The sequence below is a fragment of the Sus scrofa genome, chromosome 9 (assembly GCF_000003025.6).
Source record: "Sus scrofa isolate TJ Tabasco breed Duroc chromosome 9, Sscrofa11.1, whole genome shotgun sequence".
NCBI classification, from domain to species: Eukaryota; Metazoa; Chordata; class Mammalia; order Artiodactyla; family Suidae; genus Sus; species Sus scrofa.
In genome coordinates, this window is record NC_010451.4 from 45,816,150 (window position 1) to 45,839,928 (window position 23,779).

The 23,779-nt window shown below is 49.3% G+C and overlaps 3 protein-coding genes across 16 annotated transcripts in view; all 3 read left to right on the top strand.

Moving 5' to 3' along the window:
- Window positions 1-12,410, top strand: part of KMT2A (lysine methyltransferase 2A) — an 84,994-nt gene extending 72,584 nt beyond the window's left edge. For all 6 annotated transcript variants that reach the window (XM_021062911.1, XM_021062912.1, XM_021062915.1 and 3 more), the window contains 5 exons: window positions 4,673-4,847; window positions 4,996-5,103; window positions 5,790-5,873; window positions 6,296-6,425; window positions 7,459-12,410. In XM_021062911.1, the coding sequence (XP_020918570.1) occupies window positions 4,673-4,847; window positions 4,996-5,103; window positions 5,790-5,873; window positions 6,296-6,425; window positions 7,459-7,734 (773 nt within the window). In that variant the 3' untranslated portion in view covers window positions 7,735-12,410. The remainder of the gene's footprint in view (window positions 1-4,672; window positions 4,848-4,995; window positions 5,104-5,789; window positions 5,874-6,295; window positions 6,426-7,458) is intronic.
- Window positions 12,865-22,829, top strand: TTC36 (tetratricopeptide repeat domain 36). 2 transcript variants are annotated; one of them, XM_021062923.1, is made up of 10 exons: window positions 12,865-13,199; window positions 14,204-14,392; window positions 17,633-19,397; window positions 19,498-19,815; window positions 19,998-20,288; window positions 20,490-20,621; window positions 20,917-20,947; window positions 21,102-21,202; window positions 21,345-21,431; window positions 21,581-22,829. In XM_021062923.1, exons 1-3 carry the CDS (start codon window positions 13,085-13,087, stop codon window positions 17,893-17,895), a joined length of 567 nt encoding a protein of 188 aa, XP_020918582.1. In that variant the 5' UTR covers window positions 12,865-13,084; the 3' UTR covers window positions 17,896-19,397; window positions 19,498-19,815; window positions 19,998-20,288; window positions 20,490-20,621; window positions 20,917-20,947; window positions 21,102-21,202; window positions 21,345-21,431; window positions 21,581-22,829. The 2 variants fall into 2 exon arrangements, with proteins under 2 accessions (XP_020918582.1, XP_020918581.1); XM_021062922.1 differs by lacking the exon at window positions 19,498-19,815.
- TMEM25 (transmembrane protein 25) lies at window positions 18,048-22,829 on the top strand. Of its 8 annotated transcripts, none has more exons than XM_021062917.1 (9): window positions 18,048-18,195; window positions 18,729-18,822; window positions 19,086-19,397; window positions 19,998-20,288; window positions 20,490-20,621; window positions 20,917-20,947; window positions 21,102-21,202; window positions 21,345-21,431; window positions 21,581-22,829. In XM_021062917.1, the coding sequence occupies exons 2-9, from the start codon at window positions 18,753-18,755 to the stop codon at window positions 21,652-21,654; spliced, it is 1,098 nt and encodes a 365-aa protein (XP_020918576.1). In that variant the 5' UTR covers window positions 18,048-18,195; window positions 18,729-18,752; the 3' UTR covers window positions 21,655-22,829. The 8 variants fall into 8 exon arrangements, with proteins under 8 accessions (XP_020918576.1, XP_020918580.1, XP_013844976.1 ...); XM_013989522.2 differs by having other exon boundaries at window positions 18,164-18,195; window positions 21,072-21,202; XM_021062921.1 differs by lacking the exon at window positions 19,086-19,397 and having other exon boundaries at window positions 18,083-18,195.

A 23,779-nucleotide genomic window follows, 5' to 3' on the forward strand; every position in this document is an offset into this window, starting at 1 on the left:
TAAAGGGTGAGGGTTAGGGTTTTTGTTTTAAGAAGGAAGGAAGGGTATATTTTATTTTATTTATTTTTTTTATTTTTTGTCTTTTTGCCTTTTATAGGGCCGTACCCGCAGCATTTGGAGGTTCCCAGGCTAGGGGTCTAATTGGAGCTGTAGCCACCAGCCTACGCTAGAACCACAGCAACACAGGATCCAAGCTGCTTTTGCGGTCCACACCACAGCTCACGGCAACGCCGTATCCTTAACCCACTGAGAAAGGCCAGGGATTGAACCGGCAACCTCATGGTTCCTAGTTGGATTCGTTAACCACTGAGCCACGACGGGAACTGTGGAAGGGTATATTTTAAAACATTGACATTCGTTTATTTTCTTTTATTTTGTCTTTTTAGGGCCACACCTGCAGCAAGTGGAGGTTCCCAGGCTAGGGGTCGAATCAGAGCCGTAGCCACTGGCCTGTGCCACAGCCACGGCGACGCCAGATCCTTAACGCATTGAGCGAGGCCAGGGATCGAACCTGCATCCTCATGGATATTAGTCGGGTTTGTTATCACTGAGCCACAATGGGAACTCCATCACTTTGCTCTCCCCTCAAGATACCTTGTTCTGTGGCTCCACTATACCTTACACTGTTCCACACTCAGCAGTGTGTCTTCGCATGTGCTCTATGGACATGAATCAGAACCTCTGGTGGTGAGACAGCTGAATGTTTAACATGTGTCCCAGTCATTCCTGTCATATTACACCTGCTTCCACAGTAGTAGAACTTGGCTCATGCAGTTCCTTCAGCCAGGATGGCCTACTTCCCCTCATCTTCTCTCTCCTACTCCCCAAATTTTTGTTTGCTTGTCAAACTCCCATTAACCCTTGAAGACCCTGCTCAAAGTCACTTTTTAGCCTCTTTTTGACCATTTTTTTTGTGTGTGCATATTGCTTTCTCATTTAGGATGCTTTCAACCTCATATCACAGAAACCTGAACTCTTGACTGATTTCACAGCAAAGACCAGACGTAGGACAGGCAACAGGATTGGTTGATAAAGGATTTACAGTATCATTAAAGACTTAAATTCTGGAGTTCCCTGGTGGCATGGCAGGTTAAAGATCTGGCATTGTCACTGCTATGTCTCTGGTTTGATCCCTGGCCTGGGAACTTCTGCACACTGTAGGCACGACCGAAAAAAAAAAGACTTAGATTCTTCTCTTTCTCCTACTTTGCTCTCCATAGTAAAGCTTCATGTTTAGGCTAAGGAAGTTTCCAGGATCAGTCAATCATGGCAGTGCTCAGCAGAGGGGCTTTTATTAGGAAAAGACCTAATAAAAGACCACATCTCATAGACCAGAATTTGGTACCATGTCCATTCCTAAGCTAGTGACCGGCAGAGGGATGAGAATTCCTGTGGTTGGTTTAGACTAGTCCCCTGGGTGGAGAGGATGCTGGGAGTGAACCCCAGTGATCACATGCTCCCTAATCCAAAGCCTGTCCATTATTCTCCCTCTGCCGGCTACCACCTGTCCTTGCCCTCAGGACCTTACATTCTAGTGGCAGGTATCAGACCCTGCAGAGGTTAACATGGGGACATGAAATAGAGACAGACACAAAGGTAGGTAGTTGGTGGCAGGGATCCTTTTCTAGATAGAAGAGTCAGAAAAGGAGTCTCGGAGTTCCTGCTGTGGTGAAGTGGGTTAATGATCCGGCTTGTCTCTGGAGGTGCTGGGGTTTTTTCGTTTTTTGTTTTTGTCTTTTTAGGGCCACACCTGAAGCACATGGAGGTTCCCAGGCTAGGGGTCGAATTGCAGCTGTAGCCATCGGCCTACGCCACAGCTACAGCAGCATGGGATCCAAGCCATGTCTGACCTGCACCACAGCTCACAGCAATGCCAGATCCTTAACCCACTGAGCAAGGCCAGGGATCGAACCCGAGTCCTCATGGATACTAGTCAGGTCCGTTAACCACTGAACCACGACGGGAACTCCTGGAGGTGCTGGTTTGATCCTGGTGCAGTGGGTTAAGGATCTGGCATTGGTGCAGCTGTGGCGTAGGCGTAGGTCGAAGCTCTGGCTGAGATTCGATCTGGGAACTTCCATATGCCACAGGGGCGGCTGAAAACAAAAAAAATTTTTTAAAGAAAAAAAAGTAAAGGAGTCTCTTAAAGAGGTGATGTTAAAGCTGAGATCTGAGTACTGATGAGGAGGAGCCAGTCATGTCCTCAGTGCTTAGAGTCAGAGAGTGACAAGGCCCTAAGGTGGGAATGCATTCTTTGCTGTGTTACTGCCTGTGTCTTTGGTGAGATAAAACTTCCATTGGCTACAGGTACCTTTCTATCTCATTCACCTTAGTTTTCCCAGATTCTGTCTTGCACAGTGGAGAGGTGGAAAGAATGCGTGAGACATAGTAGGTGCTCAGTAAATGTTTGTGGGATGAATAAGTGGGTCTCCCACAACAGAATGGATTGTTCCTATAGTATTTATACTTCACCATTATTTGGATGCGTTCACATTGCGAGGCTTATGTATATATCTGCCCCTCTCTGCCAAGGGCTTTTTGAGAACAGGGGGCTATGCTTAACTCATCTTTGTTTTCCCATTGTTGACACAATATCTAATCTCATTGTAAGCCCTCCAGTGAATGGAGAGTTGAACACTCAGCCTAAACATTAAAATGAACTTTCTATGAAAATACACTTGAGTATGTTTTTTTTTTTTTTTTTTTTTTTTTTAATGGTCTTTCGACCTAGGGAATCTGCCAGCAAATCCTTTAAAGTTTCCATAGGTTAGGAATTTCATGTTATGGGATAAATCTCTTTTCTTTTTTTGATTTAGTAATTACTTAATTCTCTTTAGTTTGTTACATACCTGTTGTTGCTTTGTTTGTTTTTTTTTTGGCTTCTTTGGCATATGGAGTTCCAGAACTGATGAACACACTCCTATAATGCTCTTAATTTTGAAAATCAACCTGTTTTGTTGTTTCTTTTTTTTTTTTTTTTTTTTTTGTTTTTTTTTGCATATATGGAGTTCCCCAGCCAGGGAACTCCCCAAATTACATCTTTATAAATATGCTTTATAACACAAACTGTGTATCTGTTGGAATTGCATATGTGATCCTAACCCAGTTATGTTTATGAAATATATATATCTTGTCCATAGTAGACATCATTATTATTTTGGTACCTATTAATAATACCAAAAACAATATTCTAAATGAAATAATATTTTTTGCTTAATAAAAATATCAAATACAGGAGTCCCTGTTGTGGCGCAGTGGTTAACGAATCCGACTAAGAACCATGAGGTTGCGGGTTTGATCCCTGACCTTCCTCAGTGGGTTAACGATCCGGCGTTGCCGTGAGCTGTGGTGTAGGTTGCAGATGCGGCTTGGATCCCGCGTTGCTGTGGCTCTGGTGTAGGCCGGTGGCTACAGCTCCGATTCGACCCCTAGCCTGGGAACCTCCATATGCCTCGGGAGTGGCCCAAGAAATGACCAAAAAAAATAAAATAATAATAATAAAATACATTAGCTATTTGCTCGTATCAAAAAGAGGTGTAGCAAGGGATTCCCCTTGGTGGCTCAGTGGATTGAGGATCCAGCATTGTCACTGCTGCAGCTTGGGTCACTGCTGTGGCACAGATTCGATCTCTGATCTTTGGCCGCAGAATTTTTGTATGCTGCCAGTGCAGCTCAAAAAAAGGTGTGGTAGTTATTACTGTGTCCCAACCCTTTAATGAAAGAAGCCAGTCATTTTAGAAGGCCTTTCACCACCTATGCTAGCTGATTTATATAAATGTTGTTCTTTATAAAATAAAAAGAAATAACTTCTCATTAATGAAGTAAGACTAAGTCAACAAAGCAGCTATGGCATGTATTTCTCCATACATTCGCTGTAACAGCGCAGAAGAGAGTTCCGTGTTAGGGATTTACGAACATTGCTTATGCATTTTAGTGAGATACCTGTGTGATTATGAGCTCACAGAACCCAGATACTTCATTATCTGTAAACAAAAGTGGGATCTTAGTTGAAGGTAAACAGTCCAAGCTTCAAATCCTGTCAAACTAGCTATGTGACCTTGGGTGTGAGCCTAGGTTTACCTACCTTGTGGTGACGCTAGTAATTCCTGCTTCCTATGTTCATTTTGACCATGAAAGGAAATAACGCATATAGCATTTCTGTGTGCACAGAGAACATGGAAAAGAGTCCATAGTTTGGTGTTATGCCTTTTTTCACTTACTCTGTCATGAATGTTGTCCTTATTGATGGATCTGGAGCCGCATCTTTTTTGTTAAAGACCGCACCTGCAGCAAGCATATGCAAGTTCCCAGGCTAGGGGTCGAATCAGAGCTACAGCTGCCAGCCACAGGCAAGCAATGCAGGATCCGAGCCTCGTCTGCCACCTATACCACAGCTCATGGCAACACCAGATCCTTAACTCACTGAGTGATGCCAGGGATCAAACCCACATCCTCATGGATACTAGTCAGGTTCTTAACCTACTGAGCAACAGGAACTCCCGAAGTCACATCATTTTAATGGCTCTCTACTGCTAATTTCTAGCTTGTCTTTAATGTAATTCACCCTTGAGCAGCCTCTGGCAGAGTTATTCCCCAGCATAACATTTCTGTAGTTGTGGGCAACTTCCTGTTGGCTGGGCTCCTTACTACCCTGGTGCCTTTGCTCCTACAGGTGTGAATGGTTTGAGGATGCTGGGGATTCTCCATGATGCGGTTGTGTTCCTGATTGAGCAGCTGTCTGGTGCCAAGCACTGTAGGAATTACAAATTCCGTTTCCACAAGCCAGAGGAGGCCAATGAACCCCCCCTGAACCCTCATGGCTCAGCCAGGGCTGAGGTCCACCTGAGGCAAGTTCTGTTCTTTTCCACAAGCGGTTTGAGGGTCTTGACTTTGTTATATGATTATTTTCCCACTTAACCTTTGGGGAGTTAATGCTCTTCTTCTCTGATTCTGTTAAAGCATGTCTCTAAGTATATTTTCACCTTTTGGTTACAGGAAGTCAGCATTTGACATGTTTAACTTCCTGGCTTCTAAACATCGGCAGCCTCCTGAATACAACCCCAATGATGAGGAGGAGGAAGAGGTACAGCTGAAGTCAGCTCGGTAGTCTGGAGTGCAGGGAGGTCATAAGAAGTGCTCTTTGCTTCTTTCCTTCTGTTCCAGTATTGCTTGGATCAGAATTTCCCAGATAACAATTAAGAAGACTAAAGTATAGGAGTTCCTGTTGTGGCTCAGCAGAAGCAAACATGTCTAGTATCCATGAGGACGCAGGTTCCACCCCTGGCCCTGCTTAGTGGGCTAAAGATCTGGCGTTGCTGTGAGCTGTTGTGTAGGTGGCAGACGCAGCTCAGATCCCACGTGGCTGTGGCTGTGGCTGTGGCTGGCAGCTGCAGCTCCAATTCGACCCCTAGCCTGGGAACTTCCATATGCTATGGGTGAGGCCCTAAAAAGCCAAAAAAAAAAAAAAGGCAAGTATAGTTTGTGTTGAAAGAGCAGAAGCTGGCTGGCAAAGAGAGAGATGTATGTTACAGAGGAGAAATTTGGATTACTAGAAAATGTACATTTTCTCTTCTTTACCATGTAGTATAGGATGCTCTGTCAGCTTTGGATGTACCATCAGTCTTCATATCTAACAGACTATTATAGGCCTAATTTTATAAGGCACTTCTTATGCTTCGCATTGAACACAGAGAATAGTGTAGTCATATGCTCTAGAAGCCTTCAATCTGAGACTCAAAACTGATGATTTCCTGAAGAGAATTCATTAATAACGAGCCTTCTCTCTTTAGGAGGGCAACTAGTATGGATCTGCCAATGCCCATGCGTTTCCGGCACTTAAAAAAGACTTCTAAGGAGGCAGTTGGTGTCTACAGGTATGGCTAAAATTGTAGAAAGAATTATAGAAAACTAATGAAGTTTTCCAAAATCAAAGTGGACCAAATGCTGGAGAGACCTCCCTCATTCAGTAAGTGAGGTGTTTATCAATACTGCTAACTGAACCTGACGTCTTGGGATTCTGCAGCTCCTTGTGTTGAACAAGGAATTTAATAAAGTAAGCATTAATACATTGCTGCTTCTAGTGGGCTGTGGAATGGAGAAATCCTTAATCCTTGGCCATTTGTTAGAACAGTTCATATACTCAAATCAGGTGGGTCCATATTTTTTTTCCCCCCAGTGTCTGTCCCTTCTGAGGAACTAACAGAGCAGGAGATAGTATTCATTTATTTGTGTATTCACACAGTTGACCTTTTTTGCAAAGGCTGCGGTTGATGTCTTTTCCATCTTTATGTCCTAGGTCTCCCATCCACGGCCGGGGTCTTTTTTGTAAAAGAAACATTGACGCGGGTGAGATGGTGATTGAGTACGCCGGCAATGTCATCCGTTCCATCCAAACCGACAAGCGAGAGAAGTATTATGACAGCAAGGTGAGGCTCACACAGTCACTCTCGCAGTTCTTTTGTTTGGATCAAGGCCATCAACTACAAATATGATCCCTGGATCCCAGAAGAAATAGTGTATTTTATTGATTCAGAGACACTTTTTTTTTTTTTTTTTTTTTTTTTAAAAAAACACTTTAATGTCTCTGAAATTTGTGGTGGGCCCAGTCCACTCTGAGCAAGAGCACACTCTTCGAAGGTTTGAGTGGCTCCAGGCTCAAAGGCACACAGTGACACAGTTTTAGGTTTCTCTTGCCTGTGGAGGGAGACATTAAGAAACCACTAGTCCAGGACTTCCCTTCATTGCACAGAGGAAACGAATCCTACCAGGAACCATGAGGTTGCGGGTTCGATCCCTGGCCTTACTCAGTGGGTTAAGGATCCAGTGTTGCCATGAGCTGTGGTGTAGGTTGCGGATGCGGCTTGGATCCGGTGTTGCTGTGGCTGTGGTGTAGACCAGCAGCTGCAGCTCCCATTAGACCCCTAGCCTGGGAACCTCCATATGCCGTGGGTGCAGCCCTAAAAAGCAAAATTAAAATAAAAAATAAACAAGATAATAATAATAATAAAAGAAACCACTAGTCCAGAAGTTCCCACTGTGGTGCAGCAGAAACAAACCCCACTAGTACCCACAAGCGGGTCTGATCCCTGGCTTCACTCAGTGGGTTAAGGATCTGGCATTGCTGTGAGCTGTGGTGTAGGTCGCAGACGCACCTCGGATCCCACTTTGCTGTGCTTGTGGCGTAGGCTGGCAGCTGCAGCTCCTATTAGACCCCTGGTCTGGAACCTCCATATGCTGCAGGAGTGACCCGGAAAAAGAACAAAAAAAGAAACCTCTAGTCCAGTGCCTATAGTCTAGAAATTTGTCCTGGAAGCATTCTGAAAGATGGAAGAAATCTGGAAATTTTACCAGAAGCAACTTTGTTCATCAGCTACGGTCACATCAGAGAAAGGTTGGAAATGTTCTCAAACCTAAGCTGTAATAAATAACAGATTCTTCTCCTTGCTCTTTCCTGTGCAGGGCATCGGTTGCTACATGTTCCGAATCGATGACTCTGAGGTCGTGGATGCCACCATGCACGGAAATGCCGCCCGCTTCATCAATCACTCCTGTGAGCCTAACTGTTACTCCCGAGTCATCAATATCGACGGGCAGAAGCACATTGTCATCTTTGCCATGCGCAAGATCTACCGAGGGGAGGAACTCACTTACGACTATAAGTTCCCCATTGAGGATGCCAGCAACAAGTTACCCTGCAACTGTGGTGCCAAGAAATGCCGGAAGTTCCTAAACTAAAGCTGCTCTTCTCCCCAGTGTTGGAGTATCAGGACCGAGGGCCTCCACAGCAATGCCAAGGGCCTTTGCCAGCAGCCAAGAGTTCCAGGATTGCGTGGGCACAGTTGAGGGGCCTCCGTGACGGCTGGGCTCCCTTAGGTCCCATATTCACATTATACATGTGATCATAGTCCTGGAGAGAGAGGAGGTCTCGAAGAAAAGACCCGCCATCGGTTTTCTACCGGGGCCCCTCTGATCATATGCTGTTAAAAAGTGGGAAACGGGGTCCCTGGCAGACCTGCCTGGAAGGAGCCTATAGAGGGTTAGTTATGCTGGGAGAGAACCTCCTCAGAGAGAAGCTGCCATCCTGCTTGGCCCTTTCCTGAGCACCGTAAGCCAGGGCTCAGGCAGAGCCCGGGGGTCGGGTTGCTTGGATACCTGACAGCTTGCCAGCCGGCCCAAGTCTGTAGCCGTGGGTTGAACAGAGATGGTCTGGTGGTTTTCTCTACCATCCTCCCACTTGAGAGTTCCTTTCTGGTTGGGAGACAGGATTCTGAGCACGTTTGGTGTCAAAGGCTGTCTTGGGGTTGTGCCAATTAATTACCAAACGTTGAGCCCGTGGGCTGTAAGTGGGAGCGTTACCCCATGAGCCTTACCCTGGTCGGTCACCTTCCTAGACCATAGGAGCGGCTTCCCTCTCATTCCTTCTCTTCAATCTGCTTTCCTGCCCCCCTTCAACCCAGTCTGCACCCCACTGCTTTCCTGTTCTCTCTGGGTGGTAGGGAGAGTGACTCCCTGCTTGAGGACACTCTCTCTCAGGCACAGCATTTGCCTGTAGAACGTTCCCTGAGCCTGTGAGCACTCCCAGCGGGGAAGTGGACAGGAGCCATTGGCCATAACCAGACAGAATTCGGAGACGTTTTCATAAAGCTCCACCGAGGGTTTTAAAGAAAATATGTAGCATGATTTTTTAGAAGCGGAAGATAATTTAAATAGGATTTGAATCATGCAACAACCAGAGTATCACAACCAGGAAGACTCCTGGGCCCCATTCCTAGGACATGGTAACTTTATTTTCTCCTTGTTAAGACATAGGAAAACTTAATTTCTAAACGGTCAGTGTCCAGTTGAAGGCAGAACACTAATCAGACTTCAAGGCCCAAAACTTGGGGACTAGACCAACTTGTATTGAGGGAACTCTGCCACCCGCGAATCTATGGATAAATTAAATGACACTACTACCCTGATTACTCCCTAGGATGTGGTCAAAACAGCATCAAATGTTTCTTCTCTTCCTTTCCCCAAGACAACGTCCTGAACCTGTTAAATTAAGTCATTGGATTTTACTCTGTTCTGTTTACAGTTTACTATTTAAGGTTTTATAAATGTAAATATATTTTGTATATTTTTCTATGAGAAGCACTTCATAGGGAGAAGCACTTATGACAAGGCTATTTTTTAAACTGCGGTATTATCCTAATTTAAAAGAAGATCGGTTTTTAATAATTTTTTATTTTCATAGGATGAAGTTAGAGAAAATATTCAGCTGTACACACAAAGTCTGGTTTTTCCTGCCCAACTTCCCCCTGGAAGGTGTGCTTTTTGTTGTTTAATGTGTAGCTTGTTTGTGCCCTGTTGACATAAACGTTTCCTGGGTTTGCTCTTTGACAATAAATGGAAAAGGAAGGTCCCCCAGCTCCATCGGGCCACTCCCCTCCTCCGTATTGAAGCTCCTGAAAAGGCTGCGGTAGGATCTCGACACAGCAGTTCCTCCTCCTCTTTCCCGCACTGTCGCTCCTTGCCGGCACCAGCTCGGAGCGCTAAGAGGTGGGAGCCCACACGTCCCTCGTCTTCCCTCCTGCAGAGCTAGCAACCAAGCTCAATGGCAACCTGACATTTCCCATCACCATCTGCCTCATAGGTCTCCTCGTTCCCTCTCCCTCTGCCCACCAAGTCCTCATACCTGCAAAGACCCCCTGGGTCCCCCTTGTGCCCTCTTTTGGGGCAGCCTGTTGAAACTGAAGCACAGTCTGACCACTCACGATAAAGCAGATTCTCCTCTGCCTCTGTCAGCCACGAGGTTTCAGAGCAGCGTAGTCCAGGGGCGCCTTTTCTCGCCACGAGAAGCCCATTCCTACGGGAGGAAGTCTAGCGAAGCAATATGACTCAGCCCAGCGCTCTCTGCCCGGGACTCATGGCTCTGCTGTGCCTTCCATCCTGGGCTCCCTGTTCTTCCGTGACCTTAAGAACTTTGGTGGCTCTGCTGGAACATTGTCACTGTTTTCACTGTCATGCAGGGAGCCCAGCACTGTGGCCAGGATGGCAGAGACTCCCTGTCATCGTGGAGGAGTGCCAGCAGGGGACTGGGGAAACGCACTCCACCCAGACCTCACCTCCCTTCCTCCTTTTGCCCGCGAACAAGATACAGTGGCCCGAGGGGTTCCACTAGTGTCTGGTTTCCTTTATTATTGCACTGTGTGAGGTTTTTTTGTAAATCCTTTTATTCCTTTTTTTTTTTTTTTTTTTTAAAGAAAAAACCTTAAGCTACATTTGTTACTGAAATGATTAATGCACTGATGGGTCATGAATTCACCTTGAGAAAGACCCAAAGGCCAGTCCGGGGTGGGGGAAACTCAGCTAAATAGACCTAGTTACTGCCCTGCTAGGCCATGCTGTACTGTGAGCCCCCTCCTCATCTCTTTCTACCAATCCCAAACCCTGAGGCCAGGGGAGGAACCCACGGCTTTCCTCCTCCTGCCAGCTGCAGATGGTTTGCCTTGCCTTTCCACTCCCACCATCAACCACAGAGACAAGTGATTCCTCTTAGAGCTCAGCCTTGAGTCCATTGCCAAAATTCAGCGTACCTGCCAGCAACTTGGGGAATAAGCTAAGGTTTCCCTACAAGAGGGAAAGAAGGCAAAAACCGGCATAGCTATCTCCAAAACACCTCTGCGTTTGTTTCGAAAGTGACCAAGGGAAACTCCGCACAAAAGTGCAGACTGAGGAACTGTGGTGGGTCGTTCCCAAGAATCCCCCAAGGGGCATCCCAAATCCCTAAGGAGGAACAGCTGCAAACCTGGTCAGTTCTCAGTGAGAGAGCCAGCTCACTTACAGCTTTGCTGCTAGAACCTGTTGTGGCTGCATTTCCTGGTGGCCAGTGACAACTGTGTAACCAGAATAGCTGCATGGCGCTGACCCTTTGGCCGGAACATGGTCCTTTGGCTCCCTCTGCTACCGTCCACCACCTTCAGCCCAGCCCCTCCTGTTTTTAGACCAATAACAAGAATCAAGGGGGAAGTCCTGGCAGCTCTATGTAAGTTTTCAACCAGATTCCTTTGCCAGGATCCATCCCGCTTGCCTCTGTCAACTCCCCGGCCAGTGCAGTGAGCACCATGCAGCTCCCTTGATTTAAAAAAAAAAAAAAAAAAAAAAAAAAAAAAAAAAAAAACAACAACATAAAAACTCTTAATGAATGTATCTTTCTAAAGGACTGACGTTCAATCAAGTATCTGAAAATACTAAAGGTCAAAACCTTGTCAGATGTTAAGTTTGATTTGGAATTTTTTTAAAAATAGAAATCAAGTTGTGGGGTTTTTTGGTGTTTTTTTTTTTTCTTTTTTTTTTTTTTCTTTTTTTTTTAAAGGAAAAGCGGGTCATAGCAAAGGGCTGGGTGTAATTTTATGTTTCATTTCCTTCATTTTAAAGCAATACAAGGTTATTGAGCAGATGGTTTTGTGCCGAATCATGAATACCAGTCAAGTCTCACACTCTGAAAACTTGCAACTTTTTTGTTTTGGTTTTCAAATAAATATAAATATGATATATATAGGAACTAATATAGTAATGCACCATGTAACAAAGCCTAGTTCAGTCCATGGCTTTTAATTCTCTTAACACTATAGATAAGGATTGTGTTACAGTTGCTAGTAGTGGCAGGAAAACGTCAGTCTGGCGCTCCTCTGAGCCCCCAAAGTGGGGGGGGCAACCCAAACCTTAAGGGGATGGCAGAACAGTCCATTCCCAGGATCAGAGAGAAATGCAGAAACGGTGTCACCTGGATTTTTTCTGCCTGTGAATGTTGCCAGTCAGTACCTGTACTCCTTGTTTATTTTTGGTTATGAATGTTGGGGTAACCACCTGCATTTAGGGGAAAATTGTGTTCTGTGCTTTCCTGGTATCTTGTTCCGAGGTACTCTAGTTCTGTCTTTCAACCAAGAAAATAGACTTGTGGTGTTTCTTTTATTGAACTTTTAACAGTCTCTTTAGTAAATACAGGTAGTTGAATAATTGTTTCAAAAGCTCAACAGATGACAAGCTTCTTTTCTAGAAATAAGACATTTCTTGACAACTTTATCATGTATAACAGATCTTTTGGGTTTTTTTTTTTTTTTTTTTTTTTTTCCCTTGTGTTCTTCCAAGCTTCTGGTTAGAGAAAAAGAGAAAAAAAAAAAAAAAAAAAAAAAAAGGAAAAAAATGTGTCTAAAGTCCATCAGTGTTAACTCCCTGTGACAGGGATGAAGGAAAATACTTTAATAGTTCAAAAAATAATAATGCTGAAAGCTCTCTACGAAAGACTGAATGTAAAAGTAAAAAGTGTACATAGTTGTAAAAAAAAAAAGGAGTTTTTAAACATGTTTATTTTCTATGCACTTTTTTTTATTTAAGTGATAGTTTAATTAATAAACATGTCAAGTTTATTGCTGCACATGGTTGAACTTTCTTTTGGCTTGGCTGGGGTGGAGAAATGGGAGGGTCATGGCTGTGACCTGATGACAAAGTCCCTTCCACAGTCCTTTCTCTTAAGGTGGAATCATGCAATCCTTCCCCACCGCCTGCCTCCAGACGCCCCTCTCCTAGGTGTATTTTCTTCCCTTACTCATCAGTGATGCATATTCAGGACCTAGTTAACTCTGGATATGAGCAAGGGGCCAAGAGGACAAAGGAGGCGTTCCCTTACTTCATATACCCCGTCTTCATCCTTGGGCAGTCACGCGTTGGCTTATAACAGTTTTCTCCCAATCCATGAATATAATAAAATGAAGGCATTTCAGGGAGAACCTGGACAGCACCCTCTCTCTGCTCTGTTCCACCTTGAAGCTGAAATTGGATTTATTTACTCTGTTTTATCCCTAGGACTGGGGTGGGGGCAGGGAAGCAGTTGAGAAATATTTGTAAATACTCTACCAAGCCAGGTCACTAGCCCCAGGCTAAAAGGGGTTGAGTTTACACCCCAGCCAGTTTACGCTCCTCCTCAAGGGGGATGGTCCTCAAACAGACCTCCTCCCTCCAGATCAGCTGATAAGAAGCTCGGCCCTCACCCCTTCCACCCTCTCATTGTGAGCCACCTTTGCAGATTTGGGAGTTGCGCACCATGGGGACTCCGAATGACCAGGCGGTGTTGCAGGCCATCTTCAACCCGGACTCCCCATTTGGAGACATCATTGGATTGGACCCAGGACAGGAAGCACAGAAGGAAGTAGATGAAGGTGAGTATTTAGCCTGGGAGGATAACTCTGCACACAGGCTGGCCTGCTTCACTGAAGTGACAGAGAAAGGCGGTCTTACAAGACCCCTTGTTCCGTGCCCCTCTGATGATAATTGTGATTGGAATCGGAGGTTGGCCGAGACTCAGTGCACCGGTGGGGGCTTGGCCAGAGTCACCGTCCCAAGAGGAAGAAGCCAGGGTTTTCCCTCAACCCCACACCTCTGAACTTAGCACTCAGTTCACCCCCATGATCCAAGCTTAACTGTGCCAGCGTGGTAGGGGGGGGGCGGCGAATGTGAAGCTCCCACGTCCTTGTCATAGAGAGTACATCACCCTAAAACAGCACAGGAGGCAGACACAGGGCAGGGGCGGCTCAGCTAAATGCCTCCAAACTAAGCAAGCATTCAGTGTCACACACTCTTACACGCCAAGCTAATCCTGCCAGAGTGCGCTCACAGGCTTTTCTGCCAGTCCCTTAGGGGAACTGCTGTCCTCATCAGGAGCGTTTGAGGCCCTTTGTTTCTAAAGAACTGAAACCTAGGCCTTTCTGACTTCAGGCTGAAAAGCTAAGGGAAACACGGGAAGTGGATCGTGGTTTTTGTGATCCGGGTATGTCAGGTGGCCTTCCTGTTGGAAGCAGTGGAGCAAGTGCAAAATGGGGACAGACCAAGGAGCCAGAAAGACCTGGGTTAAAATCCAAGCTGTGCAACTTGCTGGCTGTGTAACCTTGAGCTACAGGATAAGGAGTTTGGGTTTCATTCTCTTGGCAACGGGGAGACAACCAAGGCCCCTCTCCCAGGACCCTTGGGAATTAAGCAGTGCTAACTCTTAGCCTTGGTGACCTCAGTTTGCCCTGCCCTGAACACTGCTTCTGACTCCTGCTGTGACTTCCAGCCCAGCCCAGTCAGCCCTGGCTTGCATCCCAGGTTTCCAAAGCCTGAGCTGGCTTTTGCTTCTTGCTCCCAACTGCACACCCGTCCCCTCCTGGTTCCCTCCCTGGTACAGATGGAGTTTTCCCTCGAGCACAGCTGGAGCAGTCCAAGGCCCTGGAGCTGCAGGGGGTGATAGCAGCAGAAGCTGGTGACCTCAGTACAGCCCTGGAGAGGTTTGGTCAAGCCATCAACCTACTGCCTGAGAGGGCTTCAGCCTACAACAACCGAGCCCAGGCCCGGCGACTCCAGGGAGATGTGGCAGGTGAGGAGAGTCCCTGAGGCCTGTGAAGAAGGGACCCTGGAGGGCACAGGCCAGAGATGTCATGGCCGTGGGGCTTGGACACAGGGCATGGGAAGTCACTAGGCCCTTCTGGAACATACATTCCTACCTTTAGGAGATATACCACAGGCCCTGCTAAGCTCTTAGGGATTTTGTGAACTATTGAGAGACTGCATTCCATTTATTTATTTAAGAAACATTTAATGAGAGCCTAGTATTGCAGCTGTGGGCTAGGTGCTGAGGAATATGCTGCTTATAGCAATAACCATGTGCCAGGCACTAAGCACTTTACCAGTGAGGTATAGTCATTCACAACAACCCCAAAAGGTATGTGCTTTTGTTACCTCCTTTTTTTTTTTTTATGTTGTTGTTGTTGCTGCTGTTTCTTGGGCCACTCCCGCGGCATATGGAGGTTCCCAGGCTAGGGGTCGAATCGGAGCTGTAGCCACCGGCCTATGCCAGAGCCACAGCAACGCGGGATCCGAGCAGCATCTGCAACCGACACCACAGCTCACGGCAACGCCAGATCGTCAACCCACTGAGCAAGGGCAGGGACCGAACCCGCAACCTCATGGTTCCTAGTCGGATTCGTTAACCACTGCACCACGACGGGAACTCCTTTTTTTTTTTTTTTTTTGGTCTTTTTAGGGCAGTCATCACGGCATAAGGAAGTTTCCAGGCTAGCGGTTGAATCAGAGCTGCAGCTGCTGGCCTACACCATAGCCACAGCAATGCCAGTTTCAAGCCAAGTCTGTGACCTACACCACAGCTCACAGCAGCACTGGATCCTTAACCCACTGAGGCAGGCCAGGGATTGAACCTGCATCCTCATGGATACTAGTCAGATTCATTTCCACTGAGCCACGACGGAAACTCCTACTACCTCCATTTTACAGATGAAGACACTGAAGCGTGGAGGTTAAGTAGCTTTCTACCCACACAGCTGAGAAGTGGCAGCGCTGGGATATGGACCAGGTGACAGGGCTCCAGACGTGTGCTCTTAATCCCCATGAGATACTGCTTCTCAAAGAGCTCCCGGCCTAGAGGGTAGGACAGACGCATAAATATAATAGCAGCATAACAAGCTGAGAGGGTTCGGCATGGGATCTGTTCCTGAGGGGTGAGTTTGGAAGGATGAGGAGGAGTCAGCTGGATGGAGGGCAGGGAATGGAAGCAGGCACAGCCTGCAAAGTCCAGAAGGCATGGACAGGTACAGGGAGCTTCAGACCTCCAGTCTGGCTGGAAAAGGAGGCAGTGGAAGGATGGAGCCCTCCAGAGCCTGGAGACCTAAACAAGGGCCGGAGAGTTAAGAACTGAGACCATCCGGCCAAGATTGGACTTTGTCTTGAAACCACGGGGAATCACTAAAGGGCTTCCCCTGTAGAGTGACTGGATCCAACTTACTACACTCAGGTTGCTCTGGTTGAAGGAGGGACAGTGGGACAGACAGAGAGGGCCATGGTAGGGACCAGAGAGAAGGCTGATGCAACAGTGTAAACCACAGAAGCCTAGGAGGGAACTAGTAGACCATTAGGTGGTATTCCTTGGGCCAGGAATTCCAGGCTGGGGAGTTTGGACTCCATTCTGGACACATGGGGGAAGCCCAGAGGGCCCTTTCCCCAGGCCTGTCTACCACCTGGCTTTGGCAGAGCAGGGCCATAAAGGCCACTGGGGACAACCTGCGGACTAAAACCCTGGAGAGCATCAGAGGCGATTCTGCCTGGAGGAAGCTTTCAATTCCTCCTGACCAGCTCCTCTGAGGAAAGCCAAGGAATGCTGTGATTAGTTTTTCAATCCACCAAGTGGGGTGGAGAGCAGAGTCCCTGCTGGGTTCCAGGAACCAAAACTCACAAGAGACAGCACAAGGAAGATCAGCCTTGCTGTAGGATGCTGCTGGCACTCCCCAAGTGTCCTGCCCTGACAGGCTCTTTAGACTAGAGAACGTGAGTGAACTGAAGCAGAGACCTGCAGAAATGCTCCAGTGGCCCCTACAGTGGATACAGCTGGCTGCCTGAGGTTACTGTTCAGAGCTGTGATGCCTCAGCCAAATATTGGATGATTAAAAAAAAAAAAAAAAATACAGCAGGCCAGCTCCCAAGACCGCCTTCCAGAAATCAGATACAAAATAATGAAGATCACGGAAACAAAGAATGAGGAGAAGGAGTTCCCATTGTGGCGCAGCAGCAACAAATCCGAATAGTATCCAGGAGGATGTGGGTTCAATCCCTGGCCTCGCTCAGTGGGTTAAGGACCTGGCCTTGCAGTGAGCTGTGGTGTAGGTCAGACGCAGCTCAGCTCCTGCATTGCTGTGGCTAGGCCTGCAGCTGCAGCTCCAATTAGACCCCTAGTCTGAGAACCTCCATATACCGCAGGTGCACTGCCCTAAAAAGCAAAAAAAAAAAAAAAAAAAGACTGAGGAGAGGCACTCAGTAGAGAACAGTTGGGAGAAGCAGGTTTAAGACATGCAATGTAAAGAGACGTCTTCAAACGTTGGAGAAATGGGCTTTATATATAAGAAAGTTAATTCCAGTGTTTTTGAACTCTGGGGTTCAGAGTCAGTCACCTGGTACAAGGTAGATGTTAATAACACATCTATGGAATAAACTGCCTGTTATGTTCCTGGGCAGTAGGCCAGATTCTCTCTCTCTTTTTTTTTTTTTTTTTTTTTTTGTCTTTTCTAGAGCTGCACCCGCGGCATATGGAGGTTCTCAGGTTATGGGTCCAATCAGAGCTGTAGCCACCAGTCTATGTCAGAGCCACAGCAACGCAGGATCCGAGCCACGTCTGCGACCTACACCACAGCTCACGGCATCGCCGGATCCTTAACCCACTGAGTGAGGCCAGGGATTGAACCCTCAACCTCAGGGTTCCTAGTCGGATTCGTTAACCACTGAGCCTCAACGAGAACTCCTCGGCCAGATTCTTAACATAGTGACCATCCGAAATCCTCCCAGCAACCTCTTGCTTTGATGTATCAGATGGTGGAAAATAAGCACCATCTCTCAAGAGATCTGGACTTTAGTCCCAGCTCTGCCACTAATTGGCTGTGAAACCCAGGCCAAATCTTGCCAACTTTTCCAGTATTCATCTGCATAACGGGAATAACAATACTGAGGGTCAAGTGCAGGCGGGATGTAAATGGCCAGGCCCCAGAGCCTCCACTCTAGGTCAGAGGGAGTGCTGGCCGTCGCCCTGACCCCTGCCTACCCGTCTGTCCCGCAGGAGCCCTGGAAGACCTGGAGCGCGCGCTGGCGCTGAGCGGCGGCCGGGGCCGCGCCGCCCGCCAGGGGTTCGTGCAGCGCGGGCTCGTGGCGCGGCTGCAGGGCCGGGACGACGACGCCCGCGAGGACTTTGAGCGAGCGGCGCGGCTGGGCAGCGAGTTCGCCCGGCGCCAGCTGGTGCTGCTCAACCCGTACGCGGCTCTGTGCAACCGCATGCTAGCAGACATGATGGGGCAGCTGCGCGGGGAGCTCAACGGGCGCTGAGCCGCTGGCGGGCGGGGGAGGGTGGGAGGGGCACCTGCAACCAATAAAGCTGCCGGCTTCCCCAACCCCGCCAGTGTCTCCGTCCGCCCACCGCCTCTGCAGGGAACGCACTCAGGAATTTTCTGCGCGCGCCCACGACGCGCGGGGGGGTGGTCCCAGAGCTCCCGCCGGGGGAGGGGGACGTCGGGCGGAGGTTGGGCATCGATTGGCCCCGCCTGGCGCAGCCTCGGCCCCTGCGGCGGACTGCGGTGTACATCAGACCTGAGCAGTCGCTCTGGCTGCGCTCGAGGAGGGAACCAGGTGAGCCGCCCAGAAAGGCGGGGCGCGGGCGGGGATGCTTTGCGACTCCCCCGCCTCTCGGATCCCCTCCTCTGCGGCCCAAATCCGGAGGATGGGGAAAGGGGGAAAAGAGGGTGTAGATGGGAGAGGGGATTGGGCAGGAAAGAGCCAGAGTCGGGAGAAGGACGGGATACGTGTACGCTAGTGTGTGCGCGTGTGTGTGTGTGTGCGCGCGCGCATATGTGTGTGAGCTCCTTGTGCAGGCTGCACCATTGTTAGTTGTTTCTGTGTACCTGCGAGCGCGTGCTTGTTTGTCCCTTGGAGTAAGTGGTTAGTTCTGCGCCCGCAGGGTGAACAGGTACGTGCCAGCTGGGTTTGGATCTTTGGGCTTGGCCATTTCCTTCCTTGCCGTCAACCGCTGTGGGTCGGTCTACTTGTGTGTTAGCGTGCATGGTTTATTTTTGTTTCTGGGGAGTAATTTCATGGAGGAGTTACTAAGCTTGCCTGCTCTCACCTGGCTACTAACATCGAGGCCCGCCCCCTTCTCTCGGCAGCCTGGGGCCCACACAGGGGCCACCATGGCGCTGCTTCCCGGGCCAGCAACCCTCCCGCACACACTGCTGCTCCTGCCAGCCCTTCTGAGCCCAGGTACACCCCTTTCATCCTTTGGCCGTGCATTTTTGGGGTCAAGTCTCCCTCTCTCCCCACCTTGCCTGCACCTTCGGTTTGGGTACCCACTGCAGGCCCCAGGCACCAGAGCTGGGTTCCCCAAGGTCCAGCCAGTCCTGGTGAGAGAACCCAGGTGTTCTGTCTCTTGGCTTGCTGTCCCTCTGTAACTGGACCTCCCTCATCCTGGTTTCAGAACAGTACCAACCTTCCACCAGCCCTCCCTAGGACCCCCTGTGTTCCAGGTTGGGGGGAGTTGGCGCCACAAATTGATGGTCAGACCTGGGCTGAGCGGGCACTTCGAGAGAATGAACGCCATGCCTTCACCTGCCGGGTGGCAGGGGGGCCTGGCACCCCCCGATTGGCCTGGTACCTGGATGGACAGCTACAGGAGGCCAGCTCCTCGAGACTACTGAGCGTGGGTGGGAAGGCCTTCTCCGGAGGCACCAGCACTTTCACTGTCACTGCCCAGAGGGCTCAGCATGAGCTCAACTGCTCCCTGCAGGACCCAAGCAGTGGCCGGTCAGCCAACGCTTCCGTCATCCTCAATGTACAATGTGAGTGCCTCTGAGTGGACAGAGAGAGATGTTCTCTGCTTAGGGAGTCCCAGCAGCCGCCAGGCAGGTTGGTCCAATAGGATATTTATTTATTTATTAGCCACACCCGCAGCATGTGGAAGTTACCGAAAGTTCCAGATGCACCACAGCAGTGACCCGAGCTACTGCCGTGACAACGCCAGGTCCTCAACCCGCTGAGCCACAGAGGAACTCCCCAAAGGACATTTAACAAACACTTAAGTACTTTGCAAACGTTAACTCACTTTGTCCTCACTATAATCCTACAAGATAATGACTGTTGCTGTCTCCATTTTACAAGTGAAAAAACCTGAGACACAGAGATGTTAACCAATGTGCCCAAAGGTCCTGCCGCTGGGGAGCAGCAGCGCCAGGATTCAAATTGGACATTTTGGTTCTGGTATTTATACTCTTCATCTTTGTTTATACAAAACGCTGCCTCTCTGGCAGACCCAGCCATCCTGTTTCCCGGTCTGCTCTAAGGAGAGGTCCGGGCCCCTAGGTCCCTTCTGAGTTGGGGAAGAAAGGGCAAGGAGTGGGAGGGGCTGTGGTAGGTACATACTGGTCTCTGCTTTGCACCAGTTAAGCCGGAGATTGCCCAGGTTGGGGCCAAGTACCAAGAAGCTCAGGGCCCAGGCCTCCTGGTCGTACTTTTTGCCCTGGTGCGTGCCAACCCGCCTGCCAATGTGACCTGGATCGACCAGGATGGGCCGGTGACTGTCAACGCCTCTGACTTCCTGGTGCTGGATGCCCAGAACTACCCCTGGCTCACCAACCACACTGTGCAGCTGCAGCTCCGAAGCCTGCCACACAACCTCTCGGTGGTAGCCACCAATGATGTGGGTGTCACCAGTGCCTCGCTTCCAGCCCCGGGTGAGCACTGCCAGCAATAAGCCCAGCAAAGCCTCGGGTGGGTGTGGGATCACAGTACAGAAATGAAAAGACTTGTTGCCCTTGGGTGGGTCTTGTGAAAGCTGTCCCTGGCCATCTTGGGCAAGCATGGAGTAGTGACCTGTAGCATCTCAGAGTTGGGGGCCTTGCCCACTTGGAACCTAACCAGAGGATGACCTGCAGGGCTCCTGGCCACCCGGGTGGAAGTGCCACTGCTGGGCATCGTTGTGGCTGGAGGACTTGCCCTGGGCACACTGGTGGGGTTCAGCACCTTGGTGGCCTGCCTGGTCTGCAGGAAAGAGAAGAAGACCAAAGGTAGGGCCAAAGCGAAGCAGGGGCAGAGGGGGCCTGGGGGAGCAGAGGCGAGGTTGGGGGGTGGGGTGGGGGGAGTGGCCAGGGCCCAGCAGCAAGTGGAGCTGGGGAGAATGTCTCTTCAGCGGTAGGCCAGGTCTTCCTGGGTACGGCCACGGTTTAGACCACGTGCAGCCCAGGTAGCAGGGCAGGGCACTGGGAACCCAGTCTGGGCAAATCTGGCAACTCGTGGCCTGAGGGGGCAGGGCCCAGAGCAGGTGAGCACACTGAGACAGTGGCGTGGTTTCTTTGTCCTCAGGCCCGTCCCGGCGCCCATCTCTGATCTCTAGGTAATTTCCTGGGCCTGGGTGGATGGGCCAAATGGAGATGCAGCATGGGGGCAGCTGGGAACCTGTGCTTTCTGGTAGTTCTGGAATGGGCTCCAAAGCTGGAATCTGTGCCCTCTGGTGCCAGGGCACACCCAAGCCTTTGTCTGCCCTGTAGCGACTCCAACAACCTGAAACTCAACAACGTGCGTCTGCCCCGGGAGAACATGTCCCTCCCGTCCAACCTGCAGCTCAACGACCTCACTCCGGATTCCAGAGGTATCACCAGGGCCCTCTGTTTGCCCCTGTTTTATCTTAGGAGCTGCTTCTGAGCAAAAGAGAGACCTTGGGCCTTAGGTGGGGCTAGGCCCCACGGGTGTGTGCCTGATCCCGGGCGCCACCCACTTTGCCATCCCTACAGGGAAGCCAGTGGACCAGCAGACTGCACAGAACAACAGCCGGCCAGAACTGCTGGACCCAGAGCCTGGAGGTCTGCTTACCAGCCGAGGTACGAGAAACGGGCCTACTGCCCTCCTCCTCTGCTTCTCAGCCCTTTCGCTTGTGCCAGAGGCCTCTGAGTCCCCGAGAAAAGAGAGCTATCACACAGCTTCTAAGGAACGAGGGTTACTGAGTCTCCTGGCATCTCCGACCCCGCAGGTTTCATCCGTCTCCCGATGCTGGGCTACATTTATCGGGTGTCCAGTGTGAGCAGTGATGAGATCTGGCTCTGAGCTGAGGCTGAGACCAGCTCCTCCTTGGCCCCTGGGCACCCTCCCCATCCTCCTCCAAGGCATCCTCTGCCTGGCCACATTGCCGACGGAAAGAGGCCATGCCACTGCCACTTTTGCTTGCCCTCTGGAGCACAGGTATCCTTGGCGAGGCTCTTAGCTGGACCTAAGCCCTTGCCCCAGCTCCCGTTGGGGGCCTGCATGATTGCCTGTGCCCAGGCGGACTGAGTGCTTAGTCCAGGTGTGCCTGAGGTCATTCAGCATCTAGGTGTGGCCTGGCTCTGCTGGCTTGGGTCTGCTGTGCCCCACACCTCAGCACTTTGTACAGCAGGCATGGAGCACGCCTGGTTGGGAGGACCCTGCACGTCTTGGATTTCCTTTCCATGCTATGCAGCTTTGTTCCCTCAGGGAGAATGTAAGACCCTGCTAGCTGTAGAGAACCAGTCCCCAGCTGGGGGCACTGGCCAAGCACACAGCAGTCCCTTCTGCGGCATACCTCGCTGCCCCCTCGACCCCCGCCTCTTCTTGGGTATCGAGTTATGCCTTGGACCCGCTCCACTTCTCCACTGGGGCACTAGACTCCCCACTGACCTGACGCCAGGGGTGCCAGCGCCTGGTGTTAGCACAAGTCAGGAGAAGAGTGGGAGGTGAGAAGTCTGGTGCATCCAGGACCATGTGTAGCTATGCATTGTTTTCTTAGTGTTAGCACTTTAAGCACAACTCCTGAGGAGGGGGTGAGCAAGGGCTCCAGGGCCCCATCCGTGACTTTCCCAAGTCTGGCCTTTTCATGATTCACTGTGAGTGCCCTGAGCCCCCGGGGTTGATGGTTTCCCACTCACGATGTCTCTCCCACCGCTTGGGATCCCAGCCCTGAGCAGCCCTGGACTGGCCCCTCGGCAGGAAGCTTCCTATCCCACCCTCAGTTCTTTAGGGGATGGTCATAGTGGCTCATAACTGGACAGTGCCAGAAACCTTAGGGGACATGGAAAAAGGAGGGAGACCACGTATCCCAAAACAAGCTAAGAACACTTTTGAAAAGCAACAAGGAAAAGAGTGCAAACCAGTAGAGTGCAAAATATATTTTTCCCTTGTTGATACCTTGTTTTGTGATTTTTCTCATTTTACTGCCTAGGACAGTGCCGAGCACACAATAGATTCAATAAACTTGACTGAGTGAATGTTGTATGTCTATTTCATTCCTTCAAATATGATTTTTTGAAGTATAGTTGACTTACAAGGTTGTCCTAATTTATTCCTACCCCACTCCCCTTTCGCCTTTGGTAACGATAATTTTTGTGCGTGTGTGTTTTTAGGGCCACACCTGCGGCATATGGAAGTTCTCAGGCTAGGGGTTGAATCAGAGCTGTAGTTGCCAGCCACAGCCACAACCACAGCAACACCGGATCCGAGCTATGTCTTCGACCTATACCACAGCCCAAGGCAATGCCAGATCCTTAACCCACTGAGTGAGGCCAGGGATCAAACCCAAGTCCTCATGGATACTAGTCAGTTTTGTTACTGCTGAGCCACAACAGGAACTCATAAGTTTGTTTTCCATGTCTGTGAGTCTCAGTTCATCTGTGTCATTTTTTTAGATTCCACATATAAATGATATTTGTTTTTATCTGATTTATTTCTCTTAGCTTGATAATCACTAGGCCTATCCATGTTGCTGCAAATCACATATTTTATTCTTTTCTATGGCTGAGTAATATTCCACTGTATTTATATACCACTTCAGTATCCATTCCTCTGCTGATGGACACTTAGGCTCTTTCCAAATCTTGGATATTCTAAATAGTGCTGCTGTGAACATTGGGGTGCATGTGTCTTTTTGAATTAGAGTTTTCATTTCTTCAGATATATGCCCAGGAGTGGGACTGCTGGATCATATGGTAACTGTTTTTAGGTTTCACTTTGTTTTGTTTGGCCACACCTGTGATATGCGTTAATTCCTGGGCCAGGGATCAAACCCAAGCCACAGCAGCAACCTGAGCCACACAGTGACAGTGCTAAGTCCCCAACCACTAAGCCACTAGGGAACTCCTCTACTTTTAGTTTTTTAAGGAATCTCCATACTGTTCGCACAGTGGCTGCACCAATTTATATTCCCACTAACAATGTAGGA